Source organism: Sesamum indicum, linkage group LG2 (genome assembly GCF_026168435.1).
Source record: "Sesamum indicum cultivar Baizhima isolate 11 linkage group LG2, ASM2616843v1, whole genome shotgun sequence".
Classification (NCBI taxonomy): Eukaryota; Viridiplantae; Streptophyta; class Magnoliopsida; order Lamiales; family Pedaliaceae; genus Sesamum; species Sesamum indicum.
In genome coordinates, this window is record NC_142658.1 from 12,072,772 (window position 1) to 12,096,328 (window position 23,557).

The 23,557-nt window shown below is 32.9% G+C and overlaps 2 protein-coding genes across 2 annotated transcripts; both read right to left on the reverse strand.

Moving 5' to 3' along the window:
* Nucleotides 1-12,873: 12,873 nt before the first annotated feature.
* On the reverse strand, nt 12,874-15,629 carry LOC105155568 (putative cyclin-A3-1). Its single transcript, XM_011071458.3, has 7 exons — nt 14,963-15,629; nt 14,261-14,493; nt 14,014-14,166; nt 13,886-13,919; nt 13,651-13,800; nt 13,426-13,560; nt 12,874-13,330 (listed from the first exon to the last, which is right to left on the reverse strand). The coding sequence occupies exons 1-7, from the start codon at nt 15,326-15,328 to the stop codon at nt 13,241-13,243; spliced, it is 1,161 nt and encodes a 386-aa protein (XP_011069760.2). The 5' UTR covers nt 15,329-15,629; the 3' UTR covers nt 12,874-13,240.
* Nucleotides 15,630-18,570: 2,941 nt separating this feature from the next.
* LOC105155856 (putative F-box protein At3g25750) lies at nt 18,571-19,853 on the reverse strand. Its single transcript, XM_011071840.3, has one exon. The coding sequence runs from the start codon at nt 19,825-19,827 to the stop codon at nt 18,655-18,657; it is 1,173 nt and encodes a 390-aa protein (XP_011070142.2). The 5' UTR covers nt 19,828-19,853; the 3' UTR covers nt 18,571-18,654.
* Nucleotides 19,854-23,557: the final 3,704 nt, after the last annotated feature.

A 23,557-nucleotide genomic window follows, 5' to 3' on the forward strand; every position in this document is an offset into this window, starting at 1 on the left:
ATAGTTAAACTTTTTAACAATATTGCTCTTATATATATAGTTCAAAGAATTTATTTTTTTAATAATTTTGTATTTTAAGTTTAATTAAAATTCTATTAATTGAAGATAGTTTTTAATTATAATAAAGCAATATATAATTAGTGAATTAAATAGTTTGAATTTTATTATATTTTATAAACTTAAAGTTATGTAATGAATGAGAACAAAAAATATACAAAAAAAAATTATAAAAATATTTTATTAATTAGGTAATAAAATTAAGTTATTAATTATTTATTCTTTTAGATAAAATGAGTAATTAAATAGTTTTTTAATATATATTCTTTTAAAAATATGATAAAATATTTATATTTATTCATTTCTTTCCTAAAAATATTTAATTTTTGGTTAAGCATATATATATTTGTCGTTTTTTTTTAAAAAGCTTATAATAATTGTTGGTTATATATATTAATTTATACTTCAATTTTAATTTAAATTTTTTTCTTATTAAATAAAATAATTTGATGATGATTTAATGTACAAAATACTAAAATATATTGAAAATAATATATTTATTCAAGACATGAGGGGCATCTTTGTCCAACGAAGAAGGTAAGTGTTACATTTATTAATTTAGGAATAAACATTGTATCAAGAATAATTCAAGGGGTCAAATTGTATTTTACCCTTATAATATTATTGTTATTATTATTTTTTTGTTGTTAATGCGCTAAAAGTTTCAGAAAAATGATTATACATTTCGCATTCATATTTTAAGGAGAATTAATCCTCTTACATTTGGTTAAAGGTGTACAAAGTTATATTCTATATTTTTATGTTTTGTGAGTTTTTAGATCATATTTAAACTGTTAAAAAGTCTCTCATAATCAATTTTAAATAAACAAATAGTTAAACTTTTCACCTTAAGATTATCAGTTGTTATTAACATACTGTAATTAAATAATTCATATTTTTTATGTTAATTATATATAAATTTAAAGTCTATTTATTGTGGTGCAGTTTACTAAAATGTAAAACATTTTCTAAAAAAAGAGGGACAATTACACTCCCCTTCCTTGAAATTTGGTGTGATTACATATTTGGTTTGAAAAATTACATCTAATACCCTTGAGTTTGCTTCTGTCTAACAAATAAATCTCTCCATTAGTCAAATTCATGAAATTTGCTGATATTAAAAAAAAATTATATTTACAACCCGACTGACTTATAAATCTTATTATAATCAAACTACTCCCATATATGTTTGCGCATTAATGCATATGAAGAGGTATATCTTCATTGTTATAAGGGTAGTTTAGTCGAAAAAAAAAATTTGACTTGTAATAAATCAGGAATAAATCAATTGAGGGTAAATATCTATTTTCACTCAATTTCTTCTTTTGTTAATATCAGCAAATTCAATGAATTTTGACAAATAGAGGGACTTATTTGTTAGACAGAAGCAAACATTAGGGGTACTACATGTAATTTTTCAGACGACAAGGGTCTATGTCTAATTACACCAAATTTTAGACTATAATTATCTCAAAAAATACAGCACAGGCGCACATAATTGTACTATAAAATAAATTCAATAAAGATTATATTATGAAATAATATAAAAGTTGAAAAAATCATTTTTTAGTTCTTTAAATTTACCCCATATTAGTTTTAGTCTTGTAATTATATCCTTTTTCTTATTAAATTCTTTAATTTTCAAAATTGATGAAAAATAGTCATGTGACGGCCGAAATTTTGATTTTTGGGCAAAAAAAATGACATGACGCTGTGGCTTTGGACATAAATTGAAAGAAATGTTTTAGAGGAAACAAAGATTACAAATTTTGAATTATATAATGAATATTCATAACTTACAAAAACCACCCCCTCTCCCCGCCTACCTCCCCCTTGACAGCGTCACTCAAAGGTGGAGGGTGACCACATCCCAAGATGGAGGGCCACAAAGACACCGTCGCCCTCGCAGTGATAGGTAGTGACGGTCGCCCAGGTAGAAACAAGTCTGGAAGATGCCGTCGCACGAAGGTAAGAAGGGCTCGACACTGCGTCCTACTCTACAAGGGCTGTGCAATCGTCGTCGCCCTCCGTTACAAAAAAAAAAAGGTAATTAAAGAAAAGAAAAAGTCAAAAAATATCTTAAGTAAAAAAAGTTGATTTACCTTTTTAAAATTTATAAATAATATAAAAAAGAATTTAATATTATCTATAATAAATAATATAAATTTAAAAAATTTAAAGTAAATAATTATTCAAATTAGTTAATAAAATATTGTTTTTATAATTAATATTCATAGTCATTAGTCGTTGTTGTATGCGGTTCCCGCAAGCATATAAAAAGAATTATAGTTTGAAATTAAGAAAAAAAACTGAAAAGATATAAATGTAGGGTAAGGTGAGAGACAAAAAAGTAAATTGTAACTTGTGATTATTAAAAACATAAAAGTTTGTAAGTGAAAAAAAAAATATGAAGGTGAGATGGAACATGGGGTAGTGGGTTGGGAAGAAGGCAGATTGTGAAAATAAGGAAGCATGAAGAAGAGATGTGAGAGAGAAATATAAAGTAGTGGTCGAGACATATGGAGCAGTGGTTGAAAGGGAAAAAGAGATAATTGAAAAAAATATGTAAATTACTATTGTGGATAATTTTTTTAAAAAAAACCACAGAATTGAATTAAAGGATAAAAATTAGTACGATCAAAGGATTTTTTTTTTCTATAATAGTATAGATATAGATATTTAATTTTGAAAATTGAAGTTAGTATATTAAATTTTGTATTGTAATTTATTTTATTTTTCAATTGAGATTATAAAATTTATATAAACTTTTTGGGATTTTAATATTAAAATAATGACCGGTAAATTAATAGCTACATGTCGTTACACATGGTTCTACATGTCTATAAGTTGTAATAAATTCAACAAACTAGTCATCACATGGGCAATTTTCTATTTATTTTTAAAATCTTGCCAAAAAATTGCATACAAAATTCTAATTCTAACTAAATTTCATCAATTTTTACATTTAAAGGACTTAACAAAAATGGAATGATTACAGCACTAGAATTAACATTGGGTAAATTTAAAGGGCTAAATAAATATTTTTGGCAAAATTTCACTTTTGGTCCCACTAGATAGGGTCATTCTTACTTTTGGTCCCGCGCTTTAGGTGCTCAACACTTGCAGCCCCAAAACCCTAATTTTTTAATACTTTTAGTCCCGCGCCATTAAAAACTGACGGAAACGGCACGTGACTGTCACGTGCTGTTAGTCTGTTGCAAGATTAGCGCTGAAAACAGACTGCAATGCTAGTGTACAGTGTTTGGAGGGAAATAATGGCGCCAAAGACACATTTTTTTGCTATATATATATATATCCAAACAAACCCACAAACACCACACTACATTCTCATCTTTTTTTCATAGGCCAAAAGATGTCACAAACATCTCAAAATTCTTCAAATATTGAATGCTATTGTCAGAAAGCTGCTCATTTGAGAACCTCGTGGACAAATGACAACCCAGGTAAAAGGTTTTATACTTGTTCTTCGAGGAGAGGTAGAGGTGGATGCGGATTTTTTATATGGTTTGATCCACCAATGTGCGTAAGAGCTATCGTAATAGTTCCCGGTTTGTTGCGCCGATTGAATTTGCAAATAGAAGAAATTCAAAAATTGCGTCGAAGAAATCAAATTTTGATTTCTGTAATGGTTGGATTTTTTTTTTGTTGTTATGTATGTTGGTAGCTTGAACAATTAAGAAATTATGCATTATTTAATGTTCTTATATATTACTAGATGACCTTTTAGTAATGGTCAATTATGTGTAAAATGACTAATGGATATGCCTTTTTTACAAGTAATTATAGTTTATGTTATGTTTAAATGTGTAAGGATAAAAGCAATAAAAATGCAAACTAAATTGCACAAAAGAAATAAATTAAATTGCAATAAAACAAGAAATATACACAAATGCACTGGTTTTGACAAAAGTGACAAAAGTCTTCTTACAATACCTAGCAATATTTTGTTCCTTGAAACTTCACAAATTTCTCTTACAATACAAGCAAAAAACTGATGCTATACAAACCAAAAATGGCTGTCAACAAGTCATCAAAAATATGTTGCTATACAAGCAAAAAAAGTTATTGCCAATGCATCTCATTTTTCCTTCTTAGCTATTTTCTTTTTCTTCTTTTTAGTTGCATCCAATGCTGCACTTAAGTTTGTCATTGTGACAAAATTCTTTCCTCCTTTTGTGAGACAAGGGACTCCACTAACAGAAGATTGGTTCACTTTTGAGCATTGTGTAAAGTTGTGGAGCATGTGTTCACTTGTCTACAAAAAATCAGCTTAATGAGATGAACATGAATTAAGAAAAATGAGTTTAATGAGAAGAACATAAAAATTTTTTTACCATTCCAATGGTATTTGACTGAGAAGTTGCAAGATTTGGTCCAGAGGATGACTCAATGAACATAGATCTTGTAAGTCTCCTTGACTGCACATAAAGTAACATTAGTTTCAAATGCATAATTAATGGCACTACATTATATTTCAACTTACATCAGAATTTGCAGAAACTCGTTTCATTTGACCTTACTTCATGGACTTTCTTGTGGACTTCCTTGTCTGTACATAATATTAAATCAAAGTTAGTGATATCAATAATTGTTAGCTGCATTAAATTAAAAGACTTACAGTTTTTTGTGGGGCCTTTTCAATAACTGTAGGTTGCATGCTTGTCACGGGTTGGTCCTTCTTCTTCCTTGCACATCCTTTTTTATTGTGGCCTGTTTCTCCACAGTAATGACACTTCACTTTGTATGGTTGCCTCTTCATTTTGGTGATCTGATTCCTTTGGCCTCTTATCCTTTTTTTCCCCTTGTTAGCTGGCTCACCATACTCCAATCTTCTAGCTCATGCAGGTCTTCCTGCACCCCTTCCAAAGTTGGGTGGAAGGAGTGGGATAAGTCCACTTTTCTCCCAAAGATTAGGGCCATTAACAGGTAAAGTTGCATGGTTATACACCTCAATGAAAGTTGCCACGCTATAGCAAGGATTAACAAAGTCCTCTGGCTCTGAGGATTGAATACATATGGCACTCATTCCATGTTTGCATGGAATGCCTGTTAGATCCCATTTTCTGCATGTACAAGTGTGGTTTTGCAAATTAACAACATACCTAGCACCATCATAACAGGACACTTCATAATGCCAATCATTTGACTTGATTGGTATACAAACTTTGTCAATGTTTTTTTCAATAATTTTTCTGATTTTAGGGCAGATTTTTTTGTCTTGCCATTTTTTTCTGGCCCTGTCTTTCAATTCTGAAAGTTTATTCATTATCTATTCCCTGATCCATTCAAGCATCGTCGTGATTGGTTTCTCTCTGGCCTCAAGAATGCTACCGTTAAATGTTTCACAAATGTTTAACAACATATCACACTTTGGAAAACAATTAAAATAAACGGGCAAAAGACAATTTTCGTCCCACAGCTATAGGCCATTTTCGTTTTAGTCCCGTAAGTTTTTAGGGTTTCAATTTGGTCCCGTAAAACTGAAATATTCGCAATTTCAGTCCAAATTTGACCGAAAAATTTTGTGGGTCGCCGAAAAAAGCTGATGTGGCACATATGTGGGTCATGTGACTTTTAAAATTGGGGGCTCGATCCTGATTGGCTGGAGAAGCTGATGTGGCGCATACGTGGAAATTAAAAAAAAAGACTGATCTCAAAAGAATGGCAAAGATGGAGGACGGCTTTTGTCGGATCTTTGCACAGAGGTGACCAAAATTGATGGGACTGGTCTCAAAAGATTCGCCAAAACGAGAGGCGTTCAACCATGGTCTTCCGAGCCGGTGGTTCGTTCAGACGAAAGAGAAAACGCCGGCGGAAGGTGCAGTCGCGACGGACGACGACTGAGATCTTCAAAACGATGGATCTTTGCACCTAGTTGATGAAAATGGATGAGACTGGTCCCATTAGAACCGCAGTGAGGAGACGAATCCAATGGTACCAATCCGCGATCGTGGGTCGTCCTGTCGCAGGCGAATCGACGGAAATTGTCCGCGGCGGTCAATTTCAAAGCCCAGTCGTTGTCGTTGTCGTGGTCGGATCGCAAAATTGGTTGAGGGGTTTTGTTCTCCTTACTATGGGTAATCGAATGGTATATGTGGTGGCTAGAAATTCCAAGTAACGGCGGCGGAATTGAAGAGAGAAGGTGGCGGCGATTGGCAGGGATTTCACGACTTTGATTTCCCGTCGGTTTTTTTTTTTAATTTCTACGTATGCGCCACATATGCGCCACATCAACTTCTCCAGCCAATCAGGATCGAGCCCCCAATTTTAAAAGTCACATGCATCGCATGTGACTTTTTCCGGCGACCCACAAATTTTTTCGGCCAAATTTGGACTGAAATTGCGAATTTTTCAGTTTTACGGATCAAATTGAATCCCTCAAAACTTACAGGACTAAAACGAAAATGGCCTATAGTTGTGGGACGAAAATTGTCTTTTGCCCTAAAATAAACCCTGCTTCAATGTGCTGGAGGCTTGTCACTCAGCCATTCAATCAATTTAGGATCTAGTTTAGCAAATTCCTCCATTCTGAAATTAAATTCACTCACTGTTGTGGCCTTTGCAGCACTCCACAATGTTTTTTTAAAAGCTAAGCCTCTAAATCTAGCAGTTTTCATGTTGCCATGCAAGTGCCTAACACAGAATCTATTATCTGCCCTAGGAAACGCACTTTCAAATGCAGGAATCAACCCTTTTTGTTTGTCACTAATAAAAGTGTATGTATCATCCTCACAATATGCAAATCATCCTTTAACAATTCAAAGAACCATTGCCATGCTTCCCTAGTTTCTCCAGAAACCACAGCATAAGCAAAGGGTACAAATTATTGTTTGGGTCAATAGAAATTGCAGTTAGCAAAACACCTCCATAGGGACCCTTTAGATGACACCCATCTACCCCTATCACAAGTCTACAACCAGATAAAAATCCTTGCCTCAAAACATCAAAGCACATATAGAATTTAGAAAATTTTCTCTGCCCATCATCCCCATCTGTCATTACCATCATCACTGTGGACCCAGGATTACTGCTTCTTAATTCTGATGCATAGTCCCACAAACAATCAAATTGATCTTCAGCTTTGCCTTCAATTTTGTCAATTGCTTTTTTCTTTGCTCTGTATGCTTGGTTTCTTGATACATGACATCTAAGTTCTTTAATCACATCCTTTCTAAACCCCTTCACATCCTTTTAGGTTCTTTTTTCTCCTCATCAGAACCAGCAACAGAGTCAAAATCATCTCTACTTCAGCATACATCATCACCTGATGTTGTATCCTCTTTGTCAGATGATTCAACCTCCCCCTGACCACTTTTCTCATCCCCACAACCATCTGAATCATCACCCTCCCCATCATACTCAGAATCCTCTAAACTATCACTCTCATCATCCCCTTCCCCTTCACTTATCCCATCATCATCATTACTTACCACAATCTCATCATCATCACCTGCCCCAGTACCCTCCCCCTCATTATAATCTGCATACATATCCACTAGTCTGCAAACCTCATCCCATTCTACTTCATTCAATTCAGAATCATTCCCATCATCCACTACTACCCCCTTCTCTTTTTGGACATTTGTTTGCATTTGGGTTCAACATTAGGGTTTGAGGAACCAAGCTGACTATTTGGGGTTTCTACGCACTCCAGATATAACGTAAAAACTCTGTTTTTGGGACTGTATGCTTCAGTAAATTTGATAATATCAGTTTAATACTTGAGTTGTGTAAATTTGTTCAAATGTAGTCTGTAAAATTGTTTAGGCCCCATGTAATCCAACTTCTCACAAAGTTTGTTCAAGTACTCCACAGTAACATTAAATACATCCACAAAGTCAAACTTGCTTTTAATTCCACTCACATATTCAGGTTTAGGTCTACGAATAATTAAACCCCCATGATACATAATGATAGTGATAAAAGGTTCATTCCCTGAAAAATATAAAAAAAAGGAAAACAAAAGAGCATGCATCAGAAAAAGGGACCACAATACACAATAATTTATCATCCTCATAAACATAAAATATGCCTTTATTCTGATAAACAAATGCATGGACCACATGCCTTTATTCTCAGAAACCGAAAACAATAACATCGGAGATAAAAAAAATATGTCTAAAAAACAACACACACACACAACATATGGACAAAAACAAACCCATTTATCCTTAGAAATCGAAAACAATAACATCGGAGGACCACAAAATATCTCAAAAATAACATACACAACAACATATTTGTCGTAAGCCTTCGAAATTATTTTAACTACATTCCCCAAACAAACACAGAGAAGTGTAAACAAAGAAACATACGTATAGACATATATGCATATATACGCACACACCTAGATAGCAGAAAATCACCAAACAGAGCAACAGTGTGAAATTTCAATTAAATGGAAAAGGTAAATCAAGAAGCAATTGCTTCCATCATGAAAAAGTCATCCTATTTCATAAGAACTACTTTACGGCAATTCAGCAATTGGCGCAACTTCAACTTAAATACATCTGATAGTATGATAATGCATCTTCATTAGTCATTGCAATGGAACAAAGAATAACTCTACGCTCCCAAAGACACAGCCTCAGTTGGATTAGGATATCGTTGAAATCGTAAAAAGAGTTTGCAAGTTTACTAACCGTATTTCTCGTACTTAGGGTCTGGAAAATCGACGAGCACTTGGTGTCTCAAGCTCATCTTCCTTCCGCCACTCTTTGCTCCAAAAACTGGGATGATTGTTTCATGGATTTGGGGGATTAGGGATTTAGGGATTTTGTTTTCTGGATTTGGGAAAAAGGGGAGAAGAACGTATTTTGCCTTCGTCTGAAATGACTTACTAGTTGACCAACATGGACCATACCAACTGACTAACGGCACGTGACAGTCACGTGCCGTTTCCGTCAGTTTTTAACGGCGCGGGACTAAAAGTGTTAAAAAATTAGGATTTTGGGACTGCAAGTGTTGAGCACCTAAAGCGCGGGACCAAAAGTGAGAATGGCCCTATCTAGTGGGACCAAAAGTAAAATTTTGCCAATATTTTTTTTCCAAAACTTGTGGCAATATAAGAACGAGGTTTGTTCTTTGAAATAATTTGAAATAAAGGTATGACTACCAGAAAATCGTAAAATCTTCCAAAAGCTAGCTTTGACTAGATGCGCTTGAGATTGTAGAATTTTAAAATTATAAGTGACTACAATTTAGCTATTTTTAGAATCAGTTCTCAATTGAAATTGTGGGGAGAAAAAATCACTTAATAATATGTTAGAAAATATATTTTCTACATTTTATGCATCCAATATGCTCCTGCCATAACAATATCGTAAAAAACGTTTCACGAAATATTTTATTAATTTCTTATTTTCTGGTGGCTAAATAAAATAATGATCAGTTTTTGCTGAAAAATCATGAGTCTCAGCCTACTGGTTCTGCTCCATTCCCTAAAGTGAATGTAGCAACATACAACTGCTATAGTCATGAACCATATCATGGTCGTGGTCGTGGACATCATCGTGACAATTCTAAGAGCACATCTTTCCACCAGAATGGAAAATGTTGAAGGAAACATTGAGAAGGAAAACAGTAGGCAAAGTAGCAAATATGTGGAGAATTTATATTATCGTTCTAGTGGTGAAAGTCATCGGTCTTGTACCTATCATACAAAATCGCCAGAGAAAAAATAATAAAATTGTTGAAAAACTACTGCATCGAATTCAACGATGAATATTTTTATTACTAAAATACTTTTATGAATAAAAAACATTCTTGTTCTTGTTTGATAAAATATTTTTATTAATAAAATTTTTAAATTTTTGATATACTAAAATTATATTAGTATAATATCAAATTGTTTCTTTTCTAATACAAAATGAAGAGAAGGGTTATTCAGTAAAGTCACAAAAAATAGTCTTTTGTTCTGAATTTATTTTCTCATACCAAACAAGTACAAGTATTTGAAATTTTCTTTTATTCCAATTATACCAAACAACTTGAAGGAAAGTATTATTCTTTTCCTTCCTCTCCCCCTTTCACTTCCCTCCACCTTCGCCTTTTCTATCAATTGAACAAGATGAACCCTAAAAACTTTTAAAATCTCCCGTTAAAATAGAACGAAACTCTTAGGCCCTGTTTACTTATAATATTTAATTAAGTGGGTGATAGGACTCTCTTAAATTAAATGAATGATTAAAAAACCCCGAAGTGTTTATTAGCTGTTTACTATGGTGCACCATAAGTGTTGGATTAAAAATTATCCAATGTTTACTTTGGTTGATTAAAATAATTTGTAATCCAAATGACAAGTATGCCCTTGGTTGGCCAATGTTTTAAAGAAATATTTCATGAAAAATTTGAGCATACGAAGACAACTCCATTTTCTCCAAATTTATTGGAGCCCTAGAATTGAAGATGATTTGTTGACGCCGAGCCTGCAACAATTCAACTCGTTCTAGGTAATCTGTAATTTTATTTACATAGTAGAAGCTTTTTTTGTATTTAACTATCTTGAATCGTGCAATCTTCGTTTTCTTTTATTCTAATGTGTTCTAGCGTTGGGTATGTAGAATCTGAAATATTTTTTGAAAAGTATTTGACCAATCCTATAAAACCCTTGAAGTCCTCTTTGAAAAATCACAATTACTAGTTTATTGATGTTGTTACAAGAATATTGTGGACTACAACAAATCCTAGACGGAGGTTCCGTGGTTGCCTTGGGTCTAATGTTAGTTATTGAATGTGAATTAGTATGTTATATGAGTATTTTTTTAAATTATAAATATATATGCCAAGCCATGGTTTATTTGGCAGCAATTAATGTGACTTTCGTTGTTTTCTTGCGAAAATGCAGAGTGCATATGTGGGACTTCGAATGGATTGACCCTCCAATGTGTGCTCGAAGGTTGGTTGTGATTTCTAGGTTATTAAAGAAGCTTAATGTGTATGAGAAGAAACTTAAGAAAATTCCATTGTTACGTGCCGAGTTATGCAAGGCATATACTGTCAAGCGTACGTTTGTAATTATCTTTGATGTTACTGATATTATTTAGTGTGATGTTGTTTATGGTTATTATTGTAATTCTCTATTCAAAATGAGGGGCATTTCAGTCTTTTTGCGAGGCTACTAAATGGCTGATAACTCAACTTGGCAATAAGGGGTAATGTGCTCATTTTCAATATCACAGGCGGATAAATTGTTATTCACCCCTTATTTTATTTATACAACCTAATAGAGCCAAGTAAACGAGGCCTTATTGAATATGTTTAGGTGGTCCGTTGGCTTTAATAAATAAACATCATTGTATATTATGAAATTAAATAAGCTTGTATTTGAATTAAAGGATTTGAATTTATGAATTTGAAATTTTTAATAACAAACCTTTGAATTTATTTGAATAATTCTAAAATTTAAGATTGTATTTTGATTGCAGGACTTTAAATTATGGATTTCAAATCTTTAATAACAAATCATTTAAATTTATTTGGATAATCCTAAATTTAAAATATTTCAAATCCTTATTAGACAGTGTATTGTTGAATATTGATGGATTTCAAATTATTTTTTAATGAGACCATTTGAAATTATTTCTCCAATTCCTTTCCTCAAATTTAAATTCATCAATCCAATTAACTTACAATACATTTGGATTTGAGGGTAGGAATTGAAAAAATAATTTCAAATAACTCTCCATTTGAAAAATATTTGAAATCAATCAATATTCAAGAAAGATATAGTTCAAAATTAGAATTAAAAATTTTGAAATAATTTAAATTTAGAATTACTCAAACAAATTCAAAAAAATTATTATCAGAGATTTGAAACCCACAATTTTAAATTTTTCAATTCAAAAGCAAAATAAAAATATTTGACAATCACTGGGCTGCTCCCATTTTTTTTTTTTGATAAAAATGTTGAATTACATCATACAATATATAGGTAATGATACTGAACATTATCAAGTAAACTCCAACTTAAGACTTGTGCCTGGTTAAGAATCTTGGGACCTCAATCAATTTATGGTTGGGACAAAGACCTTCACAATTACAAGTGAATTTGATCACACCCAACAATTATTGTTACAATACATCATACAATATAATATACCAACATTTTAAAAAATTATTTGATGTAGTATTAAATACGTGTTAAATATGGACACGATTCGGACATACTTTGAATACAATATTTGTATGTCCGAGAATATAAAATAAAATAAAAATAAAAATAGAACACGGCATCTACCACGTCTGTTGTCAAGTCCGACACATGTTTGGACGCATTTAGGGATTTTTTTTATAATTTTAAAAAGTTTTGAGTTGTTTTATTTTTCTTAAAAAAACGTTTTGGGTTTAATATAAAAAAAAAAGGAATTAATTCACCCCACTAAGATTAAAGTTTCATGATGAAATTACTAAAAATTCAAGAGATGGTGATGATGATCTAATAAATTTGAATTATTAAAAGTTTTTCATTACGTACTTTTTAAAATAAATTAATTATATATATTTTTAAAGCCACATATAGTCAAAAATTTAAACGTAAAACATGCTTTATTTTATATTTTGTTTTGATATTTTTTATATTGCATACTTTTATTTTATTAGAGATAGAGAATATATGTGATAAAAAAAAATATATTATATATGATTGTATCATATCCTAATTTTTTTATATTTTCTATCATCATATCTATATAGTATCGTGTTTATGTCACCCGCATTCCTATGCACCATAGGGTACAAAAGTTATGAATTAAGCGTTCAAGGCTGTTAAAGAACAAATGCAAACAATTCGGCATATACATAGAAGCACAAGACTCATACCAGGAACCAATATAGGAATAATGTATCAAGAAAACAAAATTTAGTGAGACCTTTTGCATTAGGTCAACAGAAATCGACGACTTGAGCAATATATGAAAACTTTCTAGTACTATGGACTACAGAGGAAATCTCCAGAAAACCTGTAGTTGCCGATGTTAGTAATGTCTATCGTTCTACTAATATAATCACTTGTTTCAAATGGATGCAAAACTGCTCAAAAACGGAGCTCTTACGAAGATCGATCCAGCAGGAAAGCTACACAAGCCCGCATTTCATTGACAGTGTCAGCAGTGGCAGATATCTAAGGCGAAGTTTTATATACATTTCCTGCAATTTGAAGGCTTCAAGTACTTGGCCTAATCAGTGATTTGATGTCTTCAAAAAAGGACTCTGGTACTTCTGAAGGTGTTGAAAGTGTTGAGACGCATTTGAACTGTTGCCGAAGGAACCATTGCAATATTAGTACACCGGTAATCAGACAACTAAAATTGGCACAGAGTGAAAAATGGATGAAAGGTAAATATAGACCTTTTGTTGCTTGTATTTCTCCCTCACAGCAACCAAAGCACTTCCTCTTCGACTCATTTGCAAGTCATGAAGGATACACACGCATTCTTTCAGATCAGCAGCTTCGTATCCTGAATGACGTTGTAAAGCTGAATTCTGTAGAAAGTGAAACATTCATTTTAGCAAAAGAAATGAAACTGATCAATTTTATTTTTCAAAGCATTCTTTGGTGTATCAAATCTATACCCAAGGATGTAACTGAGGTTGGAGCGTAAATCTTGACAGGAATATGACTGATGCGGCTACCAAAGAAGGCAAGAATTTCACACATCCATAATCCAGCAAACTTAACTCTGCTAGATAGCCACCCAAGAACTCCAACTGCTCACTGGAACTCTGTCGAAGTCAATATACACATCAGAACCACTTATATTTAATTTGAATGGAACAACAGAGAATTGTTCGGTAAACATAAGCCCACCTCATAATCTTCTTGAGCAATCTGGGTGAACTTTCTGCAATCCCAACAAGAAGCGAGCAACCCATTTTAGCCAAATGAATTGATTACATAACAACTGAGAACAGCATATCCATTGAATTGGAATTTACCTGAGAAACGTCTTCATCGTAGGATTGCCCATTTCAAACTTAAGGGATTTGAGCACATCAGCCTCCATCTTTACCACATCTTCCGTAGTGTATGTGTTATCTGTGATGTAACAGAAGTCTTCCACATGTGGAGGACTGATCTCCTCATATTTCCTGTAAATGACAACCAACAGAAGTATAATTGAGCAAACAGAGCAGAAAATCTTTACTCAATGAGGAGATCTGATATCAACTGCATGGCCCTTACGAGGCAATGAGCATTGAGGAAACACCAAGAAGCTGAAGTCTTTGTCTATTGATAGCATTCACGGATAAGAATCTGTCGATGTAGGAAACTGTTAAATACAATGTATCTGAAAGAAGCTTGTACTCCTCTGCAACCTCAACTAGCCAATCTATTAAAATTCCTCTCATGTTCGCGGTCACATCTTTCTGAACTTTCTCCAAGTAATCTGGCAATGGCCTTCTCTTAGCCTCGATCTGGACCCAAAAACTCAGATCAATTATGACCCCAAAATAAAATTTGCATCCAGTGTATGATCGAAACTAGCATCATTAATCAATAAACCAGTGCTAAAGCAACAGCAAGATTATCCGTTTCAATTTGTATGTTACTACAAAAGAAAAGTACTAACTCAACATCCTACATCAAAATTCATCAAGCATATAATCAACTACTAACTTATCTATCATCACGTTTGGATTCTTTGACACTAATGTGAGTATTCAAAGCATTCTAAATCGAATCACCAGTTGAATCCAAAGGGTTAGAAAAACCAATGAACTAGGAAAAAATTAGGCCAAACAACTTTTCAACATCCAACCAAAGCCAACATTTAGTCGATCATAAATCCAAATCCAATCTCCCAATCAAAACAAAAACCCAGATGCATTCAAATCTTACACCACATATAAGTTCCAACCATAAGGCTACTCCAATTAAACTCACCTCCATATTATGAAGATATTCATATATATCAGAAACATAGGCTCCACACATCTGTGGGTCATCAGATTTCATACCCAGATCAATACCAGAATCCTTTTCCTCCTTCGTATTCTCCGTTTCCTTCACAATCACTTTCCCTTTTCTCACATTCCTCTTGGACTTAAGTTTCTGCTTCTCATTCTCAACACCAAGCTTCTGATTTTTACCCAAACCCACGTCTCCTGAAGGCAAAACATTCTGAATGTCCCCCAACACCACTCTCTTCTTCTTGTTCTGCTGCGGTTGCAGCTGCTGCATTGCCTCCTCCGCAGCTCTCTTCTTCGCCGCCAGGCGGGTGACTCTCGTGCAGTTTTCTTGGGCAGCCATTGTAGAGTACCAGAAATGGACTCCAAGAAAACTACACAGAGGAAAAGAAAGAGATTGATCGAATTGTTCTGACTGTGAGTGTGAGTTGCTTGGGCAAAAGGGTTGGAGTATATAAGCTAGAAGATAGGGGATAGCTAATAAGAACCGCCATTGCCACCGAGTGTTTGAAAAAATTCGAGTGAGCGGGCGATGTTTGCTCTAAATTCTTGGACCCAAACTGAAAAGGGTTTTAGATTTGATTTCGTTTAGCTTTAGGATGCGGGTTTTTCATTTTTGAGAGTGCGCCCACCATTTTGTTTTTCGAGACCCGGGCTGCGTCTAAAAAGTTTCGAAATCCGAGGATTTGGGATTTTGTGATGAATTTCGCGGTTTGCATTCGGGTTTGAATTGGGATTTATTTTGGCACTAAAGTTGCTACTGGAATTTTTAGTAGGGATAATTACACTTTTACTCACTAAAATTTGATATAATAAGATATAATTTTTTTATTAATTTAAAAAATTATATTTAGCATTCTTTAAATTTATTTTTATTTAATAAATAATTTTTTCGTTAATAAAAAATCATCGAATTTGCTTATATTAATAAAAAAAAAAAACTATACTTACCGCTAGTTGACGTATTACTGATTTATTACAAGTCAAATAAATCTCTTTATGAGCAAATTACTTTCATACGTAGGGGTGTTCACAATTTGGTTAAACCGTCATAAACCCAATCGAACCAGAAAATTCAGTTTCATTAAAAAAGAAATCGAATTTTTTTATATATATCTTAATTTTATTAACTATATATAATATATTATATTATATAAATATATATTATATTATATTTATATTTAAATTGTACAAATAAATATATAACTAAATTGAATCAAAATTGAGAGAGTACTTGGGTTGATTTGATTTCAAAATTTTAAATTGCACATTTTATTATTATAACATTCATAGTAAATATTTTAATAGTTGGTATTTATCACCAAAATCCAAATCCAGTTAAAATGTAATTATTATAACATTAAGAGTGGGAAATGCAATTTATTCATAATTAATTATAGAGGATTGTAATTTTGGTCCTATTAAAATCAAATTTTACAATTTGATTCTACAATTTAAAAAAATTGCAGTTTTAGAACAACTTTGGCCATTTTATCCGGCATCCTCAATTTGAGTGCGTCATATGCAAATTATGTGATTTTCTAGGAAAATTGGCACGAGTTGTCCAAAATTGCTATTTTTTTTTAATTACATGACCAAAATTACAAAAAATTGATTTTAATAGAATCAAATTTGACACCCCTATTGCTACAGGACGAAAATTGATTTTCCTTTCTAGGAGTAAAGTGCAGGAAAAAGGGGTGGCAGTTTGGTCCTGCTGAAATCTAATTTTGTGACTTGGTTTTGTAATTAAAAGAAAATTACAATTTAGGACAAAATTCAGTCAACTTCATTGGGATCTCCGATTTAATTGGATCATATGCAAGTTACATACAAATTTTCAGTTAAATTGGTCTAAGAAGTCCTCATATTGCAAATTTCTAAAAGTTACGAAACGAAATTGCAAAAATTAATTCGTGCAAAACCAAAAATGTCATTCTCTAAATTTTTGAAATAAGAGCAATGAACTATTATTAATTGGAATAAATTGATTACAATTATTCCTACCGGATATCAATATCTAACAAAGACTATTACAACAATCGTACTCTAAGCAATAATATCAACACCTACTATTCAAAAGACACAACATCCCACACATAAAACAGGTATTTGAACCCATTACTTCTAAGATCATGGGCCTCAACATCGCAAATTGAACTAAACTTTTTTTTCTTTTTTTTAAACATCCGAAGGTGGGGGAAGCTTTTCGGGGTCCCCATCTCTTCTTCATTGAAATTTAATTAACAGTCATCGCTACATCATTACTGCAATAAAATCATAAAAGGAGGAGTACGACTCCTTTACATTGTAACAATTTCTTCCAGTGCCATCATATTTTGTGTTTCTGCTGCCATCTTCTTTTGATTTGCTTTGTCTGAATTCTTGGACCACAAGAGTTGCTCCTTTGTTTCATCACTCGATTTTTCTCCTCCGAATTCTTGAATAGGTAATCCGATTGCTCGTCCACTGGGAATTGATTTCTGGGCAGTTTGGTCAGAGTGGCCAGCTCCTATAACAGCTGCTCTGCAGATTCTATAACAACGGGGTTGCGATTGGTCAAGCAGATTGGATCGCGAATCTTCAAAGATTTGGTATTGAACTAAACTTTATTGATGTCATTCCTAAATTATAGAAATGAAATTGCATATTTCCTTATTACAATTTAATAGTAGCACCGCACAAAATATTATGCTCACATTCCTATTCCTTTGTATTATTCATTAATTTGAAAAACTATTTATGAGTAACCAAAAAGTTTGTAATAGTTATTTTAATTTGAAACGGCAATATTAATTCCTGATTACAATAACCTCTCCACTAATCTTGATCTAATGAAAAGAGCAAGTGGTACACTTCATGATTCCTAATGCTTCATCAACGTGCACATTACCTTTTTATATAAGTAGGTAAATTGCTTCATTTTAAAAATTATAGGGGGTAAATTATTGTATTTTAAAAAATTACAGGAAGATAAATCTCTATTTATTTTTTCATAAGGGACTAATTTGCTCATTGCAATATCACAAGGGGGTTAGTTGTATTTTTTCCAAAAATAATATATCAATCCACTACCAGTAGTCAAGAGCGTGAAAAGTAGATACCACGATGCAATTTCATTCCCTTTAACTTTTTTGGCTTTCGACATGATGTTAAGTAGCTCTACTAAAAATTGAATCTTTGGCAGACGTACTCGTATCCAGGGGGGTTGGCATAGGTCGGGTATTTTGGGTTTGGATAGTTCCAATCGAGTACCCAAAATTTTGAGTAATTAAAATAACTACTTAATTCGATCTCGATTCGAAGTCTATAGGTACACAACTTTTAATTGGATACTCAATAGTTGGGTGCATAGATACCCGACTTACTTTTTTGTTCAAGATTTTGTTATAGTTTTAGTTTTAATGCCAAAATGCTCTTGATCTCATATATTGAAAAAATCTCTCAATTTTTTTAGGGTAATTACGTTTTGTCATTCGAATTATATTCATTTTTACAATTTGCTTCGATTTTTTTTTTTTTTTTTGTGACAACTTACTATTTCACTTTCATAATGATGTTAAATCTGCTTTACAACGAGAAGGATTAACCATGGTATTACTGGATATTTTCTTTGACTCCGAATAATGACAGGAAATACAGTTCATCAATAAGAGTACATAAACTCAATCACTCCAGATCCAATATCGGCTCATTCCATATTAAAGATTCTTGAATTTTAGCATTAGTTTCAAAAGCTGGTGAAATGTTCCCACTTTCCATGTTAAAAACCCACCACTGATCATAAACTCTGTGATGAGAAAAGTATATGCAGTTCTTCTTGCACCCCACTTTGCTTGCAGTGACCCCCATACAGCATTCATCCTCCAGAAATAATGTTCTATCCCCAAGATTTTCCACTTCCACCCACGAAAGCTTGGGAATATCAAGCCTGAAAACCTCAACGTCCTCCACATGATCAATCGATTTTCTGGATATAAGGAAAACCAGCAATATTTCTCCACATGATTCAACCAAATACTCCCTGAATTGCCTTGACACTTTAGAGGGTACTGCCCTGCTTCCCCCAATTGCTGTGATTCTAAAACAGGAATCAGTATCCTCTATTACTGCAAGACTCCCCTGCAAGCTCAACGCGTAAAATTTCCCGTGGAATCCAATGGCATTAATGAACTGCATGTTTTGGCTGGGAGCATAAGGTTCCTTAACTGTGCAGTTTTGTATAGTCCACGACATTTCACGCTTACCCCATCTAAAGAATGCAAAAGCCGGGGAACAAGCGCCAGTTAGCACCAGTACGTTGCAGCCCTTGCGATCATCTGTAGGCGATGATAGGGTGCACATTTTGAAAGCAAGATTACGGTCCCAGGCCGGAAGGTAAGGGTAACATCCTCTAGCAGGCTCCCATAAGTATAAATCAGCTGTATTTTCTCCCATAACCACTAGCTCTCCATGAGAATGTCCCTTGAAATATATTCCAGGGTACCATTTCTTATACGATCTTCTCTTATAGTAGCTATAGGGGTACTCTTCATGGAATGAGATTTCTATGGAATGCTGACGCCCACTTTTCTGATGCTCGGTGCACTTCTTTCCAGTGATTTCGACAAGCTGTGGCCACCGAGCTCGAGCCTTGCCGTCATTGCTGTAGCATTGCCGAGAGGCTGATCTCCATGACTTGATGACACCACCAAAAGACGTGATGTTTTGCATCAGATTTGGTTCCCTTGCTAACATGCCAATGAGCTGGCGAGGAAGATTTGGCCATAACTTTGGATTAGAAGTGGTTTGCTCTCCAGTTGAAGGCTGATTTCTGATCTTTTTTGCTGTTTTCTGAGCCATTCTTGAGCTTGATTGGAGGGTTTGGGATGTTGAAATGCTGCAGCGTAATGGCCCGGGCTTAAATTAATAGCTTCAGCCGTGGCCTCCAAGCTTTAGGCACCTTAGTTTGCATTATTAAAGTATCGGAGGAGGAATTGTTCAATGTCAAATAACATGATCATGAGCTTGAGGTGCAAGAATCAAGAAACAAGATTTAAGTCAATTATTAAGTTAGTTTTACTTGGCCTTCCACTTCAAGGAAACAGTCTGGCACCTCTTTCGGAATAAATTATACCGACTCATAATTAACTTTTTTCGTGCAAATTTAAACATTTCGAAACGCTTTAACTATAGTGATAGTTTCTTTTAGGATAATTCGGACAAAATGTATAAAACTTTCTGGATTTTAAAAAATCGGTTAAAAATATTTTTGTTTAAAAAATAAGCTAAAAATCCCCTTGTGTTTATTAAACGTCGCTCAATCGCCCCCTCTTTGTTAAATCTAACTAACAGTATTAATTTTTTTTAGAAAATAACCGTTATAGCCTTACTTAATATATATTATTTCTTATTTTAATAACTGTTGGATCTTCATTTATCAAATATTGATTGTTAGATCTAATAAATAATCTCAACCTTTAGATTTTAAAAAAATGAAAGATTTAGATTCAACAAATTATTTCACTTATATTATATATAAATAATTTAAATTAAAAAAATATATTATTATTATATATAAAAAGAAACTAATCACCCCACCCCACCCCACCCCAACCCACCCCTGCTGCCACTGGCCGGTCGTTGAAAAACTACATCGGCGCGTCTTTCGTCAAGACCACCACTGTTCGACTTGTTGTCTCACGAGTGGTCCAGCAATGGTGCACGTGTCTTGAAATTCCCCCGGACGCCCCGCCACGGCCCTCTTGAAATCCGTTGTTTCGCCCAACATTTCGCGGCCACCTTCTCTCTAAAATTCCGGCGCTGTCACCGCGAGTCGCCGGCCGCCGCACATACCATTCGACCCCCCTTGATGAGGCAAACATTTTCCCTCAAACAATTTGGGTTTTCATCAATCATAGACGTTGGGCTACCACCACGAGCGCCGAAGCTTATCGTCGTCGATTTGCCGTCACCAGAGTGACCCACCACCAATCGCTTCACCTCCTCCTTGCGAATCGAATGAGCCCCCTCCCACCAATTTTCATCAGTTCTATGCATAGATCTCAAAACCTCAAGCCTCAACACAAGCTGCCGCCAATTGCGTTGCCGTTCCTCGATTGTCTGACGATCGTTTGCAGGCGGAGGACCACTGTTGGCCTCACCTCACCAGGGTGAACATGCCTCTCCAATCAGAAGTGGCCATCGGAGCCTCGACGAAATTGGCCGATTTTTTTAAGTTTTTAATTAATTTTAATTATATTAATTAAAATATACTTCAATTAATTAAGAGTATTTTAAATAATTACAATAATTAAGTATTTTTAGCTAATTAAGAATAATTATAATAATAATAATTATTGTAATTAAATATATATTTTAATTAATTAAAAATAATTTTAGATTTAAGAATTAACAATTATAAAATTGTTTGAAATTAAAATATAATATAATTTAATATTTAATATTAAATAAATTAAATATAATTTAATATTTTAATATAAATTATAAAAAAATACAAAAATAAAAATAAAAAATGGCATTTTAGTTAAAAATACCTAATAAAAAGGTCCAAAACAATTAAAAAATAATCCCACATACACAAAGAGCGCGTGTAATGCACCTTCTGTTAAATACTAACGGAATGAGTGTTTGTTGCTGAGTTTTACAAAACACAAGGGAGTTTTTAGCTTATTATTAAAACATAAAGGGGTTTTTAGCTAACTTTTTAACACACATAGGGTTTTTATGCATTTTGTTTGGGATAATTATACTCCCCTCCAGTGGGTTTGGTGTAATTTTTTGTGGTTTGAAAAAATGACATCCAACATCTCTGAGGTTTGCTTCCATTTAATAAATAAACCTCTCAATTAGTCAAAATTTATTGAATTTACTGATATTAACAAAAATTTCGAAAAAAAATCTTATTTACTCTCTATTGACTTATTACTGATTTATTGTATGTCACATAAATATTATTATAACCAAATTACCTCATACATTTTCATGCATTAATGAATATGAGGAAGTATATTTTCACTGTTATAACAAGAGTTTAGTCGAAAAAAGTTTGTTTGACCTGCAATAAGTGAACAATAAGTTAATAATAAGTCAATTAAGGGTAAGTATCAACTTTCATTTAGTTTTTTTATCAATATCAACAAATTCAGTGAATTTTGACTAATAAAGGGACTTCTTTGTTAGGTAAAAGTAAATTTTAGGAGTGCCAAATATAATTTTTCAACAACATAAAATTTAGATGTAATTAGACTAAATTTCAAAAGAGAGAAGTGTAATTATCCTTTTATTTTATTGTTATTAAAATAATCTTCTTGTTTGTTAGTTTCTGGTGCGTTGAATCTTGGCTACCTCAAAACCCGTAGCTACCACTCAACTGATCAGTGTAGAAGAAAGGAAGGAGAAAAGGCAGCAAGTCTATTTCCCTTGTAAATTAAGGTTATTTTTTAATCTTGATAGATTTTTTTAAAAAAAAATAAGGCACCTTAATTTTCCTAAATATTATATTTTTTCATTAAAATCCAGTTAAATATTAATGTATAACATTATTAAAGGTTAATAGCAGCACTGCAGAAAAGAATATTTGACATCCCAAATTCTACTACTTTCAAAAAACTTTGATGAAGCATTTATACCTTTTTGGTATTTTGTAGTTTTTTTGGTATGTTATTTTTTTATTTTTTAAATTATCTCGCTACAAATAAAGGGTTTGTTGGGCTTATTATTTTATATTATAAAAAAAAGAAAATTATTTTAATATATTTAAATAATTAATGTAATATTAATAACGGTCAACGACTCCACCAATTTTTTTTTTAATTTTTCGCTTGGACTATAAGTTGCGGACCACGTCCGCGACTCCATATTTTTCTTTTTTATTTAATTAATTATATTATATACTTATATAATAATTTTAAAGTTATAAATTGTAATTAATAATAACTTTTAATTTATTCTATAATATTTAATGAACAATTAATAATTTACTAATTATAATAAATAATAATTGTATTTTTATTACCTTTTAGAATTATTAATTTTAATAATTAATTAACTATAATTAACAATAATTATACAAAATTTATTAATAAAAAAAATATGGTCAACTGTTACACCGTATACAGATTCCTTCAATAGAAAGCTCTGATACCATGTAGAACTCTCAAGTTCGAGAGAGAAAACAACATCTCCATTCTCAAATCAGTATGGTGAAAGATTAATAATCATTTATCATGAAAATACAATGAGAGGCTAATATAAATACAACAAGAAGGAATCTAGCTAACCGACTGCTGACTAACCAAATCTACAGATACTCGAAAACAGAAACAAAAAATATAAAAGAAAAGATAAAAGAGCGAAACTGTACAAAAAAGACAAAACTGAGGTATTGAGGTCGCCGGCAACCTACAAAATCGAGGTCGTTCGTGACTAGTAAAGTAGCGATGCGACCTCGGACTCGCTTTGTTCACAAAAAGCTTATCCAAATACCCTTTAGACCAATGTAGGAAACGTTTAATTTCAAATTGATCCGTTCTCTTTACCATACTTTGACCATCCCGAACCCATTCTGCCT

What these genes read in the sequence shown, in the direction of transcription:
- LOC105155568 (XM_011071458.3), bottom strand. Translation starts at nt 15,328, where the DNA reads ATGGCTGCCCAAGAAAACTGCACGAGAGTCACCCGCCTGGCGGCGAAG. An exon ending in ACGATGAAGACGTTTCTCAG is followed by an intron (nt 13,920 to 14,013) that starts GTAAATTCCAAT and finishes TTGGGATTGCAG; the next exon opens with AAAGTTCACCCAGATTGCTC. An exon ending in TTGCTCAAGAAGATTATGAG is followed by an intron (nt 13,801 to 13,885) that starts GTGGGCTTATGT and finishes TGACTTCGACAG; the next exon opens with AGTTCCAGTGAGCAGTTGGA.
- LOC105155856 (XM_011071840.3), bottom strand. Translation starts at nt 19,827, where the DNA reads ATGGCTCAGAAAACAGCAAAAAAGATCAGAAATCAGCCTTCAACTGGA.